General features: G+C 42.2%; 1 protein-coding gene across 1 annotated transcript; it reads right to left on the bottom strand.

Moving 5' to 3' along the window:
• Window positions 1-1,131: 1,131 nt before the first annotated feature.
• LOC110532932 (uncharacterized) lies at window positions 1,132-20,757 on the bottom strand. The gene is made up of 7 exons (XM_090185680.1): window positions 20,752-20,757; window positions 20,582-20,632; window positions 20,354-20,457; window positions 4,353-4,652; window positions 2,374-2,519; window positions 1,530-2,055; window positions 1,132-1,402 (listed from the first exon to the last, which is right to left on the bottom strand). Exons 1-7 carry the CDS (start codon window positions 20,755-20,757, stop codon window positions 1,132-1,134), a joined length of 1,404 nt encoding a protein of 467 aa, XP_090041806.1.
• Window positions 20,758-21,405: the final 648 nt, after the last annotated feature.

Here is a 21,405-nt window from a genome sequence, read left to right as displayed (position 1 = left end):
CAGATTCACTACATGTACAAACAGAGCCCCACGCAAACAAATCTAATGCAAGTTTGTTCTGAAGTGTCTGTCTGTTACGTCTGGAAACATTTGTTATTCTTTTACCCTTTATTTTTGGCACTAAACAGTCTCCATATATACTTCCATGCATTTTTTCAACTGATCCTGGGGGACCTTCAGACCAGTCTTCAGACCAGGCTTATGAGGCCTGTGGGCCAAGCCACTCCTACGTTGTCTTGGCTGTGTGCTTAGTGTGGTTGTCCTGTTGGAAGGTGAACCTTCGCCTCAACCTGAGGTCCTGAGCGTTCTGGAGCAGGTTATCATCAAGGATTTCTCTGTACCTTTCTGATTAGTCTCCCAGTCCCTGCCGCTGAAAAACATCCTCACAGCATGATGTAGCCACCACCATGCTTCACCTTAGGGATGGTATTGGCCAGGTGACGAGCATGACACTAGGCCATCAGGCCAAATAGTTCAATCTTAGTTTCATCAGACCAGATAATCTTGTTTTTCTTGGTCTGAGAAGTGGCTTCTGTCTAACCACTCTACCATTAAGGCAAGATTGGTGGAGTGCTGCAGAGATGGTTGTCCTTCTGGAAGGTTTTCCCATCTCCGCAGAGGAACTCTGGGGCTCTGTCAGAGTGACCATCGGGTTCTTGGTCACCTCCCTGACCAAGGCCCTTCTCCCCCGATTGCTCAGTTTGGCCAGCTGTAGGAAGAGTCTTGGTGGTTCCAAGCTTCTTCCATTTAAGAATGATGGAGGCCACTGTATTCTTGGGGACCTTCAATGCCGCAGAAATTTTTTGTCATCCTTCCCCAGATCTGTGCCTCAAAAGAATCCTGTCTCGGAGCTCTACAGACAATTCCTTCAACCTCATGGCTTGGTTTTTGCTCTGTGGGACCTTATATAGACAGGTGTGTGCCTTTCCAAATAATGGAATTTACCACAGGTGGACTCCAATCAAGTTGTAGAAACATTTCAAGGATGATCAATGGAAACAGGATGCACCTGAGCTCAATTTCGAGTCTCATAGCAAAGGGTCTGAATACTTATGTAAATTAGGTATTTCTGTTTTTTTCGCTTGATCATTTATTGTGTGTAGATCGATGAGGAAACCCTTTAGAATAAGGTTATAACATAACAAAATGTCGAAAAAGTGAAGGGGTCTGAATACTTTCCGAATGCAGTGTATTGTGAGAAAAGCAGGTACCTGAGTAACAGAGGAAGTTGTAATGGTCATCACAGAGCCGCTCCGCCCAGAGGAAGTTCCCTCCATTGGCCCCGTTGGTCATCGCTCCACAGGGGTTGGAGATGTCCTTCCTAGGGGGGACACCGTTCACCCAGTGGGTGTAATTCATATGGTCTCCGGTCATCCAGTACCACGTGTCTCCCAGGATGTACCTGCAGGCAGAGAAAAGCTGTCTCACTATAAAATCAAGGTGCATGAACAGTGGAGCAAACTGAAGATGAGAAGATATTCAGCAACTGTTGGTACAACTGTTGGTACTAAAACCATTAGGTAGTGTACCTGCGCAGGCTCAGCCACAGATGGGAGGTGAGGGGGGTGATGAGGTTACTGTCATTCACTAGTTTCTCCAGCTCCCTCTGTTCTTTCTCGTTGCGAACACTGACCAGGTCCCAGTCGTGGTCTCTGCAGTAGAACAGAGCATCGGACCAGCACAGCTTTTCCCTCACCACCATCACCTTCCTCCTCAAGAAGGTGACACTGGTGGAAGGAGGAGGTGGAGTGGAAGTGGAGAGGAGAAGGGTAGAAGCACTGGTGGAGGTGGGAGATTGAGAGGAGGGGTATGTTGGAGAAAAGGTGAGAAAAGTCATGGTGGGAGATTGAGAGGAGGAGGGGTATGTTGGGGAAAAGGGGGGAGAAGAAGGGGGGATAGTGGTGGTGGGAGGTGGAGTGGAGGGGAGAGGGGTGGAAGCGGGAGATTTAGTGGAGGGGGGAGGGGTTGATGTGAGGGATGTTGAGGAAGAGGTGAGAGAAGATTGGGGGATAGTGGTGGTGGTAGGAGGAGTGGAGGGGAGAGGCGTGATTGGTTCTGAAACAGATGTTAAGAGTTCACAGCTATCATTTAAGGGGACAATGACATCATATTTCAACTTTAAATGCAGGAATTCTCACCACTATATAACAATATTGACTTTACTTTGTTAGATTTGGCAGAAACTTCAACCATTCATTACACCATTCTGTGATCTTGTTTGATTTATGACATCAGCTTTTAATTCTCCTACAGATCTGTCATAGAATATTACTTTTATGATCATAAACATTTCTGATCTACCATATGAAAGTAATGTGAACCTCACTTAATGAATAATAAATGTGAACAGTGAAGACAGTTATAGATGATTACCTCTAGGAGTGCCATATACTTCCACCTCACACAGACTGAGCCATTCTGACCTGCCAGGGATGACCGCAACAACGTAGCGACCCTCCATCTCATTACACTGGACAGTTTTGGTCTTTCCTGCTTGGATGAGGGATATGACAAAACATCTGAAAGAGAGAGAGCGAGAGAAAAAGAAAAAGAGAGAGAGAGTGTGAATGAATGAGGACGCTCTAGAGTGTACGTACCATGTAGAATTCTATCATCAGTCTGTTAAATACAGTGCCTTGCGAAAGTATTCGGCCCCCTTGAACTTTGCGACCTTTTGCCACATTTCAGGCTTCAAACATAAAGATATAAAACTGTATTTTTTTGTGAAGAATCAACAACAAGTGGGACACAATCATGAAGTGGAACAACATTTATTGGATATTTCAAACTTTTTAACAAATCAAAAACTGAAAAATTGGGCGTGCAAAATTATTCAGCCCCTTTACTTTCAGTGCAGCAAACTCTCTCCAGAAGTTCAGTGAGGATCTCTGAATGATCCAATGTTGACCTAAATGACTAATGATGATAAATACAATCCACCTGTGTGTAATCAAGTCTCCGTATAAATGCACCTGCACTGTGCTAGTCTCAGAGGTCCGTTAAAAGCGCAGAGAGCATCATGAAGAACAAGGAACACACCAAGCAGGTCCGAGATACTGTTGTGAAGAAGTTTAAAGCCGGATTTGGATACAAAAATATTTCCCAAGCTTTAAACATCCCAAGGAGCACTGTGCAAGCGATAATATTGAAATGCAAGGATTATCAGACCACTGCAAATCTACCAAGACCTGGCCGTCCCTCTAAACTTTCAGCTCAAACAAGGAGAAGACTGATCAGAGATGCAGCCAAGAGGCCCATGATCACTCTGGATGAACTGCAGAGATCTACAGCTGAGGTGGGAGACTCTGTCCATAGGACAACAGTCGTATATTGCACAAATCTGGCCGTTATGGAAGAGTGGCAAGAAGAAAGCCATTTCTTAAAGTTATCCATAAGGTGTCGTTTAAAGTTTGCCACAAGCCACCTGGGAGACACACCAAACATGTGGAAGAAGGTGCTCTGGTCAGATGAAACCAAAATGTAACTTTTTGGCAACAATGCAAAACGTTATGTTTGGCGTAAAAGCAACACTGCTGAACACACCATCCCCACTGTCAAACATGATGGTGGCAGCATCATGGTTTGGGCCTGCTTTTCTTCAGCAGGGACAGGGAAGATGGTTAAAATTGATGGGAAGATGGATGGAGCCAAATACAGGACCATTCTGGAAGAAAACCTGATGGAGTCTGCAAAAGACCTGGGACTGGGACGGAGATTTGTCTTCCAACAAGACAATGATCCAAAACATAAAGCAAAATCTACAAAGGAATGGTTCAAAAATAAACATATCCAGGTGTTAGAATGGCCAAGTCAAAGTCCAGACCTGAATCCAATCGAGAATCTGTGGAATGAACTGAAAACTGCTGTTCACAAATGCTCTCCATCCAACCTCACTGAGCTCGAGCTGTTTTGCAAGGAGGAATGGGAAAAAATGTCAGTCTCTCGATGTCCAAAACTGATAGAGACATACCCCAAGCGACTTACAGCTGTAATCGCAGCAAAAGGTGGCGCTACAAAGTATTAACTTAAGGGGGCTGAATAATTTTGCACGCCCAATTTTTCCGTTTTTGATTTGTTAAAAAAGTTTGAAATATCCAATAAATGTCGTTCCACTTCATGATTGTGTCCCACTTGTTGTTGATTCTTCACAAAAAAATACAGTTTTATATCTTTATGTTTGAAGCCTGAAATGTGGCAAAAGGTTGCAAAGTTCAAGGGGGCTGAATACTTTCGCAAGGCACTGTATATAGCCACAGAGTAGCAACAGAAGTATGGATAAAGACTAATGTATCCTAATAGATTCAAGAGATAAATAAAAATGTATATGTTGTTTTTATTTATCTATATGTGACCTGGGGTTGTTGATGCCGTTGTTCTCCAGTGAGTTACCGATGCGGATCTCAGCACCATTAAGCCTCTCATGACAGCAGTCTCCTCTGTTGGTGATGTTGACAGCTGTCACTCTGTACACATCCAGCAGGTCCACTCTCCACCAGGGGTTGGTGTCATATGCAGTGTGTGTGCAAGATCCTTTGTAACCATCTGATTCTCTGTTTCCATCAATGGCATTTGGAGCATTGCCATTCAAATATATTGATGACTGGGTGGCCACTCCTTTCAATGCTACATTTACTACAGGGACAGAGATAATACTGTTTTAAGACAGAAATGACAAATCATTGCCAATGAAGTTTCAAGTTGAAATGGCAAGCTCTAAACCCAACAATGCAGTAATGTAATACTAAAAATATCAGAAGTTAGAACAAAAACACACAATAAATAAAAATAAGAAATTAGAGAAACAGGAGAAAGTAATGAATCGTACTATATAAAGGGTCAGTCAGTTCCAGTGCCATATTTAGAATGTGTGGTGATACTGGAGTGATGATAGGGAGATATGTATAGTGGAAAGGTGACTAGGCATCAGGATAGCTGATAAACAGAGTAACAGCAGCGTATAAATGATGATAGTATGCGAGTTGGTGTGCGTGTGTGTAGAGTGCATATTATATGTGTGTGAGAGCAAATTATGGATTGAGTGTTTGTGTGTTGGAGTATCGGTGTGTGTGAGTGTTTAGGGCCCGGTGAATAAGAATAAAGCAATTAAACATACTCAGGGTTGTGGAGTAACTGATTACATGTAATCCGTTACAAAAAAAACGGTAACTGTAATCCGTTACCAGCAGAAACATTGTAATCAGATTACAGACACTTTTGAAGAACTAGATGATTACTTTGAGGATTACTTTTACATTTAGAAAGGATGTTTGAAAAAAAAATATATTTGACACTTCTCTGTTTTCTCAATGACTTTCAAATCAGCATTGAAAAGTGGCGCAAGTTTAAGTTTATTCCACCTGAGCGAGTCTGACACAAATCAGAGAATACAACAGGTGTAGCCCTTCCCGGGAAATGCTTTCTTACAAGCCCTTCACCCAACAATGCAGAACAAGAAATAAAGTTGATCAAATATTTCCTAAATAAAGTAAAGTTTTAAAAAATCGATTCAATCAAGAAGTAACACAATAAATGTACATAACAATGACGAGGCAGTATACAGGGATACCAGTACGGAGTCAATGTGCGGAAGGTACAGGATAGTCAAGGTAATTTGTGAAGTAACTATGCATAGATAACAAACAGCGAGTAGCATCAGTGTAAAAACAAGAGGGGAGTCAATGCAGACAGTGGCCATTTGATTAGTTGCTCAGCAGTCTCATGGCTTGGGGATAGAAGCTTTAGGAAGGCTCCTCATGCTAATGCAGTGTTTGAATGGTTGCATTGCTATAGCAATCAAATAAAATATTTCAAAAAATCAAATGAATACTATGCAACCATTCAAACAACTGCATTAGCATGAGAATATACAGTGAATATACAGTGGGGAGAACAAGTATTTGATACACTGCTGATACACTATATATACTATATATAGAGCCTATATAAATATACATATATATATATAAATATATATATATATATATATATATGTAGTTATATGTATATATAAAATCCCTAAAGAAATAAATGTTTGCTAGCAAACAAGATACCTGAAAGTCACATTATGTCAAGGTCAACATACAATACACATTGGGCTCCTGAGTGGCGCAGTGGTCTAACACACTGCAGTACCTGGTTCGAATCCAGGCTGCATCACATCCGGCCTGTGATTGGGAGTCTCATAGAGCGGTGCACAATTGGCCCAGCGTCGTCCGGGTTTGGCCGGGGTAGGCGCCATTGTAATTAAGAATTTGTACTGACTTGCCTAGTTAATAAAATTAAATGTAAAAAAATTGGTACACACACTTCAACAGTGTTCCCCCTACATAATATATTTTTGTAGATGTGTTGTTAATTTGATGTATTGCTAAAATAAAGGTTCAATAAAATAAGTAATAAACTTGAGTTCTTACTGATTAAAAAAAAAACTTCAATAGTGGTAAAGACTGACTTCAAAGAGACCACATTCAAGTCTTCCATCCCCCACTTAGGCTGACTGCTGTCCTCTCCGGCTCCACAACCATCTCCCGCCCGGCCATCTAGAGGTGTGAATACCCAGCCTGCCTACAAGTAGATAGTAGGTGCTTTACAGCAGAATGAGACTTGGGACTTGTGCTCAGCAGCACACTATTGTGTAGAGGGTGTTCTAAATACTGTAATTGTAAATAGTGTGTACATTTTAATTTAATTTAAATTTTACTTTGTGTGTGGTCTGTGGTGTGTTCACTTATGACATTAGATCAGTGTTGGCTGCTAACTTGGCCCTTATCTTAAATATTTCACTTGTGTGTTTGGAGACATTGGATCAGCATTCTTGTCGCGTCTCCTGTTAGTACATTTCATGTAGGAAGTTAATGATCCATAATGTATGACATTCCTGGGAGTGTGTAAACGTGTATTTTTTATTAGCATAGTATTTTTGTATATTTTCTATAGTTATGTTCTTGAAAATGTATACATTTACCAATTCTGCCACATGAGTACATTTATGCAAATTGTGAGGGACACCTGGGTGACTTCATACTAAACGTAGCTTGGTCATTCTTAAAGTTATCAGTCTGAAACTTCACACACACACTGTCGCCCTCTTGTGGACACTATCTATAGTCCCTCCAGCTCCCTAGCTGAATGTGTCGCTTTTCTTTTTCAATGCAAACACGATGCAACAAAAATAGAAAACTTTTGTTTTTTTCATTCTATTATCTTTTACTAGATCTATTGTGTTTTGTTCTCCTACATTCATTTCACAGTTCCACTAACTTCAAAGTGTTTCCTTTCAAATGGTATCAATAATATGCATATCCTTGCTTCAGGTCCTGAGCTACAGGCAGTTAGATTTGGGTATGTCATTTTAGGCGAAAATTGAAAAGAAGGGCCTGATCCTTCTGATCCCATCTTTAATGGGGGCCTGTACCATCTACCTGCATTGAAGCCGCTCAACATTTACATTACATTCAGTCATGTAACAGACTGACTCCCATCCAGAGTGACCGACAGGAGCAACCAGGGTCAAGAGCCCTGTCCAAGAGCACAAGGACAGATGCCCCACCCAGGCGAATAAGGGGACCCAAACCAGCCACCTCTCGGCCACCCGACCAACCATCCAAGATCCCCCCACAGTTCCCCTCGAGAGCTGCCCCTCAACCATCCAAGACCCCACCACAAATCCTTCCCAAAAAACCTCCCCCTCCACTCCACTCCCCACCCCTAAACCCTCCCATTTCCACCCCTCCCCCCAATCCACCGTCCCCCTCCAACCCAACTAAAACTACCACCCACGGGATGCGCCAACAACCAACAACCAACAAGAAAAACAAAAGACATCAAGGCCAAGTGTTTGTGTGCATATGAGGCACTATTTACAGGTGTGTATGTCCGTTGGTGTACACGTGTGAATTTGAATGAAAGTGTGTGTATGCGCGTACAAGCGCTTGCGTGGCATCAGTCTCAGGACAAAAGGCACTGGATGTAATAATGTTTGTTTATTTTGACAGAATTGTTTACTTTTATCTTTGACTGTCATTCTACCCCCCTAGGCTAGCAACTCATGATTACTGATGTGAGTGCTATATGGTGGTAGGCATTGTGGCATGAGGCCTTAAGAGTTTTGGGGAACAGGGCTCTTACAATTCCTCATGTTAAGATCAAGTTGTAGATATGACAACTTTGCATTTTCCAATAATCTATTTGTAAAGTAATATAAAAAAAAATTAGGTCAATCTATTAGGATTTAGAATATTTATTTAAAATGGTAATGTTGTATAAAATATTATGACATCAAATTGTCTGTGGTCTCACCTGTTGCAGCATTGACCATCTGGGCTAGCAACACAACTCCTGTAAATAAATCAGAATTTGCATACATTCAAATCATCTTCCTTGTTTATCCATTCTGTACTTCATTTTGCCCTGTCTGTATGAGTAGTTGTAGAGGCACTACAGTGAAGCAGAGGTATGATTACCAACTATTGCTACAGAAGTAGTGATGGAAGGTAGGAGGTAGAGAAATGTGATAAAGAAGTAAAAGGAAGCAACACTGTTTGCTGTTGTTGTGCAAAAAAAACCCACACAAAACAACAACAAAAGCAGGCATAGACGTCTGCTGCCACGCCCTGATCTGTTCCACATGTCCTTGTGCTTGTCACCACCCCCCTCCAGGTGTCGCCCATCTTTCCTATTATCCAATGTTACTTCACATAGTCTGCACTTGGTCTTACCTTGATTGCTGATAGTCTGCATACTTAGGCATTAGAAACTCACCCATTAAAGGGCAGAGAGAGAGACTCCACAGCATGTTTAGTGGTTGGGGCTTCATTCAACCACCTGTCTCCTGTCTGTAATGACAAAACAAAGAAAATGGGGTTAGGGGCCCTGGGGCCCCAAATGCTTTAGTCCGGCACTGGTCAGCAAAGGTTTAAATCCAACCCACTGCCCTTCTAACTTGCACTCCCTCCTACTTTTCCTGTCTCCTCTTCCCTGTTCTATCTCAGTACAATATATTTAAATAGTCATAATATGAATAATAAAAAACATGAATAACACTAATAATATAAATAATATTACTAATAATATGAATAATAAAACAAATGGGTGACTATGCATATTTCATTACAATTTGAATTTGCGTCATATACTGCATACTGTTGGTGATGTTATGCTTGGCTATTGGTAAACTAAACAAGACACTCTAATAGATGGAATATCGAAATGGTAAATTCACTACAGGAGGTACACAATACACAGTAAACAAACGTGACCAATAAAATCCTTCAGGTTGTAAAATAAAAAAAACAACATTGAATGTTCTGTCATTTAACAGGCTTTTAACAATTCTAAAAATAATATAAGTTTTATAAATCAAATCATTACTAATTTTAGACATTGTACATTAAATAACTCAGTACCTTCCCGGGTGTTTGAAGAAGTTGAAATTTTGAAGAGTGGAAATATCTCCGTGTCTTTTACCCCCGTCTGCTCATCTGTCACCTTGTGTGTCCTTCTATCATTCTTTGACCACAATGGAAATCTTTGATAATATATTCATATTGTGGGCTGTGTAGCCTTCTGTACTGTACCTAACCACATCTATATAATTAGTTGTGTAATGCAAAACAATGTTTTGGGTACAGCAGAGCATCCCAGTGCTCATATTGACACCATTCATCTGCTTTTAACACTTTGTTGTCCAACATTTTTTCTCCACGTTGCTCCATGGAAATAATGTTTATTTTTAATTTTCCTTGGTAACACAGTGCGTGACAGTGCATTGTACACTCCTCTCCTATCGAAATAGGCTTCTACTCATTCCAAGGGTTCAAACAAGGACTGATACACTCATTCAATCAGGTAGATCTACATATATTGAAATGCACTTTGCTAACAGAAAGACACAATTTCATGACAAAGATCAGTGTATAAGTTCTGATAAAAAAAATATTGAATCCAGTCTGATGTCTTGTAGGAAGCCTAGGAGGGTAGTCCACCCTGTGCCCTTCCTCCTTTCAACCTAATTTTACCTTACATGCGTACGCGACGCAAGAACGCAATTAGCTATGCAAAATGTCAACCCTGAGTAGTTGAGCGGAGTTTATAATTGTGGGGATGCACACGTCTGAGTATTGTTGCTACATAACAACGCAGGATCACCATTTTGAGTAGCCTAGAGATTTTTTCCATCACTTTTGTTTTATGAAAGTGGTAGATTTTCTAAACTCTACATATAAACTCTAAACTGATAACACTTGTAATGCCCATGATATTATGTTCAGTACCTTTGATTGTGCATTCAATGGGGTTTCACAAATCTTTCATCCCTGAGTCATTCAGTACATCAGATAATGACAGGCTCATCATGTAGTCATTTTAACTACCATGTATTCCAATAGTAAAAAATACAAGATACACATTTAAAACGGTTATTTGTTTTAATAGAAAGAATAGTAGATGGTAAATATAATTGTCCATACAGTATTCAACTATAACTTGACATGCACAAGTGTTGTATAATTTGTATCCAATGGCAGGTTGTGAGCCTGTTGAGAAATATGTGAGTCTTACAGTTTCATTATCCTGATACGGTACATAAGTAGGACAAATCATCAGAAATAGAGGTATTGTAAAGTGGTTGGCCACTGTAAAAACGTAGCACGGCGCCATTTCTACCTCGAGCAATATTGTACAAGATAACATTTTCAAGGTGCCCTGTCAGATGACCTGTCACCTGATACAGTATCACCGGTCTCTCTGCTTGAATTCATCAGCCTACAGTGTATCATAAAAATCCAGATAAAGACCTGAATATATTGTTATAACCCAGGTATTTCAGCAGTGCGTTGTACAAATGATGCTATGATTCCAAATTCAAAATGTCATACAACTATTAATACAGTTTATACAGGTTTTATGCAATTGTTTTGTATAAATAGCCTCTAAAATATATGTAAACAGACCACAAATGTCTACATTTTTGTTTTCCTGGAAAGGGATATGATACAATATCAGTACTTTTTGCATTTAAAACTTGTCTGCAGGGCCGGCATTATGGGCGGGCCTTAGAGGGCCTGGCCCGCCCTACCGTACCTCCTTGCCCATCCAAATAAAATATTGAAATATTGATATTTTATTTGATCGAGATGCGCACCGACAGAAAGTGTCAATCTCAGATAAAGCATCCGAGCCAGCGAAAACAGCACCCCTGTCTCAGTATGTGTAGATCATGTATCTGATGCTGTCTGGACCAAAATAATATGGCATGTCATACTGTTTCTGGACAGATCTGATCGGATTCACCGGTTACTTATGGTAAGGGGGAGGGGAGCTGATTGGTTCGCTCGCATGCTTTCTCTGATGATTCAGCAGAGAGGAAGAGGCAAAGCTCTAGACAAAATATTTCCAGAATAAGCCTAATGCGTTTTTATGGGCATAAACTGCAGACCTAAGCTTGTCGCCTGCCTTCCCGCCTTTGGGACAACGACTCCCATTGTAGGGCGGAGATATATGCATCTTGTTATTATATACAGATCTTTGGTTTCACCCTCTTGTGAATTGGAAAGGAAAGTTGCCGATTGCACAGTGCACTGTTTGGATGTTGGCTTCCCCTGAAGTAAATTGAAGATTTGACAAAATTATTTAAATAATATTGTTGAAATAAAATCATTCAAAATACTTCACCAGAGATCATGACTTAGCCACAGAGGATCATTAGAATGTTTTTTGTTGTTGTTGCTGTGGATAGTTTCAAATCACAACTTCATAGGCATATGCCTATTTGGGATGCCCGCAATTTGGCCAGCGTTTGTGGCAATAGGCCTAGCTGATTGAGTTGCGGCTGTCAGTGATAAGATAATGTGCCTTGAATATAATTAAAAATATTGCAACAAGAAGGGTGGGGTGTGTGCCCAAAATATTGCACATCTCTCTCCAAAACACACGTACTCAACTCTCCAGAATGAGCTCCGATGTCTCCCGCCAATTCCTGCGCATTCATTGTGTGAATGGTTTGCCCTCTGATTATATATATTTTTTATCAATTCCCCATTAAATATGTCACCAGTAGGCCTAGTAAATGTACCGTTATCTTCTGTCATTTGGTTACATTCATTTCTGTTAACGCATGTGTTGATTAGTCTCCAGTCATTTAACCTACCGTTTTCATTATCGCAGTGGAAATGTTATTTTCAGAGTTCACAACCTGCTACACTTGTGAGAAACAAGTTTTGGTTCATTTCATAACCATCATTTATGAGTTTTGTTAATGTTTTCATTGTATTTTGTTTTGAGTGTCCCATGTGAGCAGTCTCTGGCTTCTCTCTCGGAACATACAGAGGGCGCAGGAGCACCTGAGCGCAGGAGCAGAGCACACGCATAGAAGTTGGGCCACCTGGCCTGCTGTGTGCATTTGCATGAGAGTGCCCATTTAGGATGTCTAATTTCTTAACTCACTACCCTCACCACTAATAAGCTGAGCTTCTCAGTCATTTTATCTTTACCTCACAACTATGTCAACTAAGTCTGTTTTTTTTCAAACATCCTTTGTGAATAATAATAGTTCACTGTCCTGGAAAGACTTTCCTACAATTAAAGACTTAAAAAAAATGTGATCATAGGTCAGTAAACTTGAATTAAACATATATAGATTATGAGTAATATGTAACTTAAAATCAGAGGACTGTTGGACTTCACTTTGGGCCCCTTATTCATAAAGCGTATCAGAGTAAGAGTGCTGAGCTAGGATCAGGTCCTCCCTGTCCATATAGTCTTTCTCATTATGATCCTAATTCTACCTGATATGGGATATGGGTTTGACTTGATTTATTAGGATCCCCATTAGCCAACGCCAATGGTGACAGCTAATCTTGTCTCAGTAGCTTCTTGCATAATCAGACCTGTACTAAAAAAAACAATTTCTACACATTTTGAAGGATTTTATTGAAATGATTCAGGGAATACAAAGTGTAAACAAAGTATACTTAATTTAATATACACCACGTGACTATGAGAGAAAAAAAGAATAAGAGCCATTTGCATTTTTTTACATAGCAACTTGACAAACATAATACATTATTCCAAATTCCCACTTCTTTAGATACTTACACGTCCACAATTAGACCAAAAAATAAAATGATTTCCCTCAGGTGCCATCTAACAAGTCCGGGTACCAGTCTTTTTAGCTAACATTCCACTCCTTGCCACTCCTTTCATTTGCCAAAAAGACTGGCCTTTCAGCAAATCAACATTCAATATGCAACTGGATTTCCGGCAGAGTTGCTCATTGGTGGTTGGAAATAGCATTCATATTTTCCATGACAACATGTGGAACCTGTAAAGTAGAATTAGAATTATTATAACGTCCAAAACAAACATTTAGCTGTTAGCTGGGCATGTTGTTGTAATCAAAGATAAGACGTTTTGTGATTGGAATTTGAATGGAATTTGATCATATCTGTACATTATAGGAACACCTGTAATTAGAAAAGTACAATGATTCATGTTTTGCTTTAGCTTGAGATTAAGAATCAGTTGTAGAGACTTTGTAAGTGCATGAAGAGGTCAACTGTACAAAAGTCATATGCCTGTTTGTTCCTGTTCCAACAGTTCCTGTTCCATTCTTACTTCTGATAGGGTTGCCAACTGTCCCGTATTAGCCGGGATGTGCCTTATATTGGGCTAAATTGGTTTGTCCCGTATATTCATCCAATCACAGTATAGCATAAACGTGCCAATTCCTGCAAAGTAATGTATGTTGTTGTTCGGTCGGTTTGGTATATCAAGGAAATATGGATAAACCTGCAAAAAATAAAAGACTGTGCAGCTACAACAATTCTCAATTGGTCATGGAGGGGAGAATAACCTAACTCAGCATGCATCCACATAAATGCACAAGAAGGCCACGCTAGCTAAAGGTGCTAGCAATATTGGTGCATTCTTCGTCTAGTGCGGGAAATGACAAAATCTGGGCAAGTGAAACTTCGTATTAAACACGGACTCCGCTACAACAGCACCGATTAAACACGGATTCCGCTACAACAGCACCGATTAAACACGGACTCCACTACAACAGCACCGATTAAACACGGACTCTGCTACAACAGCACCGATTAAACACGGATTCCGCTACAACAGCACCGATTAAACACGGATTCCGCTACAACAGCACCGATTAAACACGGACTCCGCTACAACAGCACCGATTAAACACGGATTCCGCTACAACAGCACCGATTAAACACGGATTCCGCTACAACAGCACCGATTAAACACGGATTCCACTACAACAGCACCGATTAAACACAGACTCCGCTACAACAGCACCGATTAAACACGGACTCCGCTACAACAGCACCGATTAAACACAGCACCGATTAAACACGGACTCCGCTACAACAGCACCGATTAAACACGGATTCCGCTACAACTGCACCGATTAAACACGGACTCCGCTACAACAGCACCGATTAAACACGGACTCCGCTACAACAGTACCAATTAAACACGGACTCCGCTACAACAGCACCGATTAAACACGGACTCCGCTACAACAGCACCGATTAAACACGGACTCCGCTACAACAGTACCAATTAAACACGGACTCCGCTACAACAGCACTGATTAAACACGGACTCCGCTACAACAGCACCGATTAAACATGGACTCCGCTACAACAGCACCGACTGTCTTGTTATGCTCATTGGTGCTTTGTTTCATTATTCAAATGTTGTGGAGATGATGCACTTGGGAAGAACGAAAGCTGAAATAATTACAATGCATGTTTTATTTGGAATGATCTGTCCCCGACTGAAGGTGAGCCCGTGTATTTCTCAGATGACAGTGATGCCTCAAACAACGGAAATGAAAAAATAACAGTGCACCTGGGGTACTCGCTACTGTGATTCCTGATGCAGAGCCTGTTGATGGAGTATTTCCCACCCCCCAAATGATGCCTTTATTACATTGTTTGCTAGATCAGTTTAGGGTTACCACATCTACAATCCACAAACGTGGGACAACAAGATGATTTTGTGGGACATTCGCAGGACAGTGTAGCCAATCATTTGATCTCAAGCAGTTTCAAGGGAATGTGCATTTAGATCTCCTTGAAGAACTGTTTCGTGAGCGAATTAGAGCAGATGGTGTTATTAACAAACTATGTAGCCTTCCTGTATTTTGTTTAAATTAAAGCACATTCTGCCTAGTGGCTGTGTTGAGTTTTGGCCGCTTTTTTTCATTTTTCGTTTTTTTTACTATTCAGCGAACCATTCTAAAAATACATGAGGTGGTGTAACAGTAGTGTTATACTATGATATTATCTGCGGTTTGTTATATAGAATAATAATGAATCATTATGTGATCTTCCAAAACATTGATTCAGCTTTGATCTAAACTTTACTAAACAAGCCCCATTGTGAGAAGTTGCAGAGCATATTTCCCCCGGAAAAGCAATTCAAGCGCATCAAGCCTACTGTGTGATCCAGAAACAAGAGACCACAAAATGTGGGAATATTTGGCCAAGGAAACATTTCTGGTTGGTCTCATGGAATGTAATATAGTTAGGAAGGGGATTTCAAAAAGGAATCGAGTGAAGTAGCCTAGCAGCAAATATGTTGAATGAGCAGCTAATGTGCATGGAGAGCCTCACAAGTTTGACAACATTGCTGTTTATCTTTTAGTCTAATACAGCTATTTCATCAGAAGTACACTTTTTGTAAGTAGTTAGTTCTAATTAACCTCTACAAGTATGACTGGAATTTAGCCCAAAAGGATTTGATTGGTTGATAACATGCCTATGATCATGGCCTATGTCTCATCTTGCGCAGAGCAGATTATCAGATGTCAACAACGATTGGAGAAGTGTTTAACATTACCAGTAGGCTTAGGCTACCACATCCTTATGATATATATTTTTTCCATAAGCGCGACGTGACTGCAAGAGACAGCAATGTCTGACTGAAATAGAGGACAAATCAAGATTGTTTTCTAAATTAGTGGTGTTAGAATTTGTTGATAAAAGGCGGGACAGGATTGTCCCACAGAATGTCCCACAGAATCCATGACATGTGGTCACCCTAGCTCAGCTGGTTAGCTAGCTCTTAGTCTCATTGACCACCCAACATTGCTAATGCTAGCTAGCTAGCCAGGTAACCCCTTTTTTATTTGATTTATTTCACCTTTATTTAACCAGGTAGGCTAGTTGAGAACAAGTTCTCATTTACAACTGTGACCTGGCCAAGATAAAGCTTAGCAGTGTGAACAGACAACAACACAGAGTTATACATGGAGTAAACAATAAACAAGTCAATAACACAGTGGAAAGAAAAAAAAGAGTCTATATACATTGTGTGCAAAAGGCATGAGGAGGTAGGCAGATAATTAAAATTTTGCAGATTAACACTGGAGTGATAAATGATCAGATGGTCATGTGCAGGTAGAGATACTGGTGTGCAAAAGAGCAGAAAAGTAAATAAATATAAACAGTATGGAGATGAGGTAGGTAAATTGGGTGGGCTATTTACCGATGGACTATGTACAGCTGCAGCGATCGGTTAGCTGCTCAGATAGCAGATGTTTGAAGTTGGTGACGGAGATAAAATTCTAAAACTTCAATGATTTTTGCAATTCGTTCCAGTCACAGGCAGCAGAGAACTGGAAGGAAAGGCGGCCAAATGAGGTGTTGGCTTTAGGGATGATCAGTGAGATACACCTGCTGGAACGTGTTACGGGTGGGTGTTGCCATCGTGACCAGTGAACTGAGATAAGGCGGAGCTTTACCTAGCATGGACTTGTAGATGACCTGGAGCCAGTGGGTCTGGCGACGAATATGTAGCGAGGGCCAGCCGACTAGAGCAGACAAGTCGCAGTGGTGGGTGGTATATGGTGCTTTAGTAACAAAACGGATGGCACTGTGATAAACTGCATCCAGTTTGCTGAGTAGAGTATTGGAAGCCATTTTGTAGATGACATCGCCGAAGTCGAGGATCGGTAGGATAGTCAGTTTTACTAGGGTAAGTTTGGCGGCATGAGTGAAGGAGGCTTTGTTGCGGAATAGAAAGCCGACTCTAGATTTGATTTTAGATTGGAGATGTTTGATATGAGTCTTGAAGGAGAGTTTACAGTCTAGCCAGACACCTATGTACTTATAGATGTCCACATATTCTAGGTCGAAACCATCCAGGGTGGTGATGCTAGTCGGGCGTGCGGGTGCAGGCAGCAAACGGTTGAAAAGCATGCATTTGGTTTTACTAGCGTTTAAGAGCAGTTGGAGGCCACGGAAGGAGTGTTGTATGGCATTGAAGCTTGTTTGGAGGTTAGATGGCACAGTGTCCAAGGAAGGGCCAGAAGTATACAGAATGGTGTCGTCTGCGTAGAGGTGGATCAGGGAATCGCCCGCAGCAAGAGCAACATCATTGATATATACAGAGAAATGAGTCGGCCCGAGAATTGAACCCTGTGGCACCCCCATAGAGACTGCCAGAGGACCGGACAACATGCCCTCAGATTTGACGCACTGAACTCTGTCTGCAAAGTAGTTGGTGAACCAGGCAAGGCAGTCATTTGAAAAACCGAGGCTACTGAGTCTGCCGATAAGAATATGGTGATTGACAGAGTCGAAAGCCTTGGCCAGGTCGATGAAGACGGCTGCACAGTACTGTCTTTTATCGATGGCGGTTATAATATCGTTTAGTACTTTAAGGTCGATTGACACACCAGTGCATCAATCAAATTAACATAATAACAAAAAAAACATACAAATAAAAAAAATACACCACTGTTGCACTTCTGCATCTCCGCTGAAAGATGGCAAGGCTAGAGCTATATCTGTCAGACCAAGAGACATCGCGTCAGAACCACTTGGACTACAAACTAATGTGACCCCACTGTGGAAAGGGAAGATGTTCCATTTTGCTCTACGACCTCCACAAGGGTTAAATTTGTGTAAAATATATTAAATATATTAAATATTTTAAACAGAAATATTTTATTTACACAAGTATTCAGACTCTTTGCAATGAGACCCTGAAATTGAGCTCAGGTGCATCCTGTTTCCATTGATAATCCTTGAGATGTTTCAACAACTTGATTGGAGTCCACCTGTGGTAAATTTAATTGATTGGACATTATTTGGAAAGTAACAAACTATATAAGGTCCCACAGTTGACAGTGCATGTCAGAGCAAAAACTAAGCCATGAGGTCGAGGGAATTGTCCGTAGAGCTCCGAGACATAATTGTGTCGAGTCACAGGTCTGGGGAAGGGTACCCAAAAAATTCTGCAGCATTGAAGGTCCCCAAGAACACAGTGGCCTCCATCATTCTTAAATGGAAGAAGTTTGGAACCCCCAAGAATCTTCCTAGAGCTGGCCGCCCAGCCAAACTGAGCAATATGGGAAGAAGGGCCTTGGTTAGGGAGGTGACCAAGAACACTGACAGAGCTCTAGAGTTCCTCTGTGGAGATGGGAGAACCTTCCAGAAGGACAACCATCTCTGCAGCTCCATCGGTCAGGCCTTTTTGGTAGAGTGGCCAGACGGAAGCCACTCCTCAGTAAAAGGCACATGACAGCCCGCTTGGAGTTTTCCAAAAGGCACCGAAAGTCACGTCACGTCTGAAGGGAACCTGGCACCATCCCTACGGCGAAAAATGGTGGTGGCAGCATCATGCTGTGGGGATGTTTTTCAGCGGCAGGAACTGGGTGACTAGTCAGGATCGAGGCAAAGATGAACGGAGCAAAGTACAGAGAGATACTTGACGAAAACCTGCTCCAGAGCGCTCAGGACCTCAGACTGGGGTAATGGTTCACCTTCCAACAGGAAAACAACCCTAAGCACACAGCCAAGACAACACAGGAGTGGCTTCGGGACAAGTCTCTGAATGTCCTTGAGTGGCACAGCCAGAGGCCGGAGTTGAACCCGATCAAACATCTCTGTAGAGACCTGAAAATAGCTGTGCAGCGACCCTCCCCATCCAACCTGAGCTTGAGAGGATCTGCAGAGAAGAATAGGAGAAACTCCCCAAATACAGGTGTGCCTGTAGACTCGAGACTGTAATCACTGCCAAAGATGCTTCAACAATGTACTGAGTAAATGGTCTGAATACTTATGTACATGTGATATTTCATTATTTTTATTTTTAAATTATTTATTTATTAGCAAACATGTCTAAAAAACAGTTTTTGATTTGTCATACTGGGGTATTGTGTGTAGATTGATGAGGGAAAAATACAATTTAATCCATTTTAGAATAACACTGTAACGTAACAAAATGTGGAAAAAGTCAAGGGGTCTGAATACTTTCCAAGAAACTTTCCTAGAAATAGGACAGACACTTCAGAACCTTGTTTCTTATGATTCATAACTGTTATTTTTGCCATTTATGAATGTGTTATTCAGTGGGTTTCTATGGGCTTTAGTAGTAAAGGCCCAAACCTTTTTTTATACCAAAACGGTTCCTACAATTCTAATGTATGTTGATTAACTAGCTAAGTTAGATATATTATGAATACAACTATCATCTGCTGTGACATTAGGACATGACTTGATAGAATAGTTAGCTCCATCCAGTGGCAAGCCACACTACAAACGTCATTGTACAAGGTCCCCGGGTAGTAAGAGTAATGACAATCCACCACAACATACCCAATAGTCTAATGATTAGCAAGAGATAGTCTGTGTTTCATTTTATTGTGCATTAAAAACACAGTTTGAGATCGTTGTGAGGGGTTTTCTCCAGTTGTTTGAACGGGGAATGGAGCTTCACTGAAAAATATTGTCATAGTAACAGTAACCAAAGGTGGTGGGGCATATTGTTGGGTTAATTGCAGTATTTATTTTTAGACACCAGCAACTTTTGACAGTGTAATGCGTCTGTGTATAGGTGGTGACATGAGTCAGTTGCAAGACAGCAGATATGAGTAATGAAAGCAATTTAATCAATAAATTCACAATACACGTAGTAAAAATACAAGGCCACCCAATACGGCCCGCAATACAATAAACAATTACTCACAAACAAACATGGGGGAACAGAGGATTAAATAATAAACAAGTAATTGGGGAATTGAAACCAGGTGTGTAAGACAAAGACAAACAAATGGAAAATTAAAAGTGGATCAGCGATGGCTAGAAGGCCGGCGACGTCGACCGCCGAATGCCGCCCGAACAAGGAGAGGGACCGACTTCGGCGGAAGTCGTGACAGTACCCCCCCCCCCCTTGAAGCGCGGCTCCAGCAGCGCGCTGACACTGACCTCGAGGACGAGGCGCAGGGCGATTCGGTTGGAGACGATGGAACTCCTGTAGCAACGAAGGTTCCAAGACGTCCTCCACCGGCACCCAGCATCTCTCCTCTGGGCCGTACCCCTCTCACTCCACGAGGTACTGAAGGCCCCTCGCCCGAAGCCTTGAGTTCAGGATGGCTCGAACAGCATACGCCAGGGGCCCCCTCGATGGAACCTCCTGCACCTCAGACTTCTGGAGTGCGAACACCGGGGCCTCACTGCGGTGAGGCACTTGCCTTCTGCCACCTCACGGCCCGTTGCAGGTGCACAAGGGCAGCGTCCTAGGTCTCCTCCATGCGCTGAAAAAATTTGCTCACCGCAGGAGCTTCGATCAGCTCTGATGCCAAGGTGCCAGAACCAGCTGATTTCTGGAAGGGAGAGAGGTTAGTGGAGGAGTGGCGGAGTGAGATTTGGGCCATCTCTGCCCAGGGGATGAACGCCGCCCACTCCCCCATCCTGTCCTGGCAATATGACCTCAGAAAACTACCCACATCCTGGTTTACTCTCTCCACCTGCCCATTACTCTCGGGGCGAAAACCTGAGGTGAGGCTGACCGAGACCCCCAGACGTTCCATGAACGCTCTCCAGACCCTGGACGTGAACTGGGGACCCCGATCAGAGACTATGTCCTCAGGCACCCCGTAGTGCCGGAAGACGTGAGTGAACAGGGTCTCCGCAGTCTGTAGGGCCGTAGGGAGACTGGGAAAAACGATCCACAATGACCAGGATTGTGGTGTTGCCCTGTAAGGGAGGAAGATCCGTGAGGAAATCCACCGACAGGTGCGACCACGGCCGTTGTGGAACGGGTAGGGGTTGTAACTTCCCTCTGGGCAGGTGCCTGGGAGCCTTGCACTGGGCGCACACCGAGCAGGAGGAAACAAACCCTTACGTCCTTGGCCAAGGTGGATCACCAGTACTTCCCACTAAGGTAACGCACCGAGGGTGATGTGTGGGCCCAATAGATCAATTGGTCGTGGACAGCAGGCGGAACGTACAGGCGCCCGGCTGGACACTGGGGGGATTGGGCTCTGTGCGTAACGCCCGCTCGATGTCCGCGTCCAGCTCCCACACCACCGGTGCCACCAGGCAAGAGGCTGGAAGTATGGGAGTGTGATCCATGGACCGCTCCTCTGTGTCATAC

The sequence above is a fragment of the Oncorhynchus mykiss genome, chromosome 9 (assembly GCF_057628025.1).
Source record: "Oncorhynchus mykiss isolate SJ-2025 chromosome 9, ASM5762802v1, whole genome shotgun sequence".
Lineage (NCBI taxonomy): Eukaryota > Metazoa > Chordata > Actinopteri > Salmoniformes > Salmonidae > Oncorhynchus > Oncorhynchus mykiss.
This window is presented reverse-complemented; position numbering and strand designations above follow the sequence as displayed.

Excerpts from the sequence above, each read along its gene's own strand:
- LOC110532932 (XM_090185680.1), bottom strand. Across the intron at positions 20,458-20,581 it reads AGCTGATCGAAGCTCCTGCG|AAGTCTGAGGTGCAGGAGGT; the intron begins GTGAGCAAATTT and ends TTCGCACTCCAG. Across the intron at positions 1,403-1,529 it reads CTGTGGCTGAGCCTGCGCAG|GTACATCCTGGGAGACACGT; the intron begins GTACACTACCTA and ends CTCTGCCTGCAG.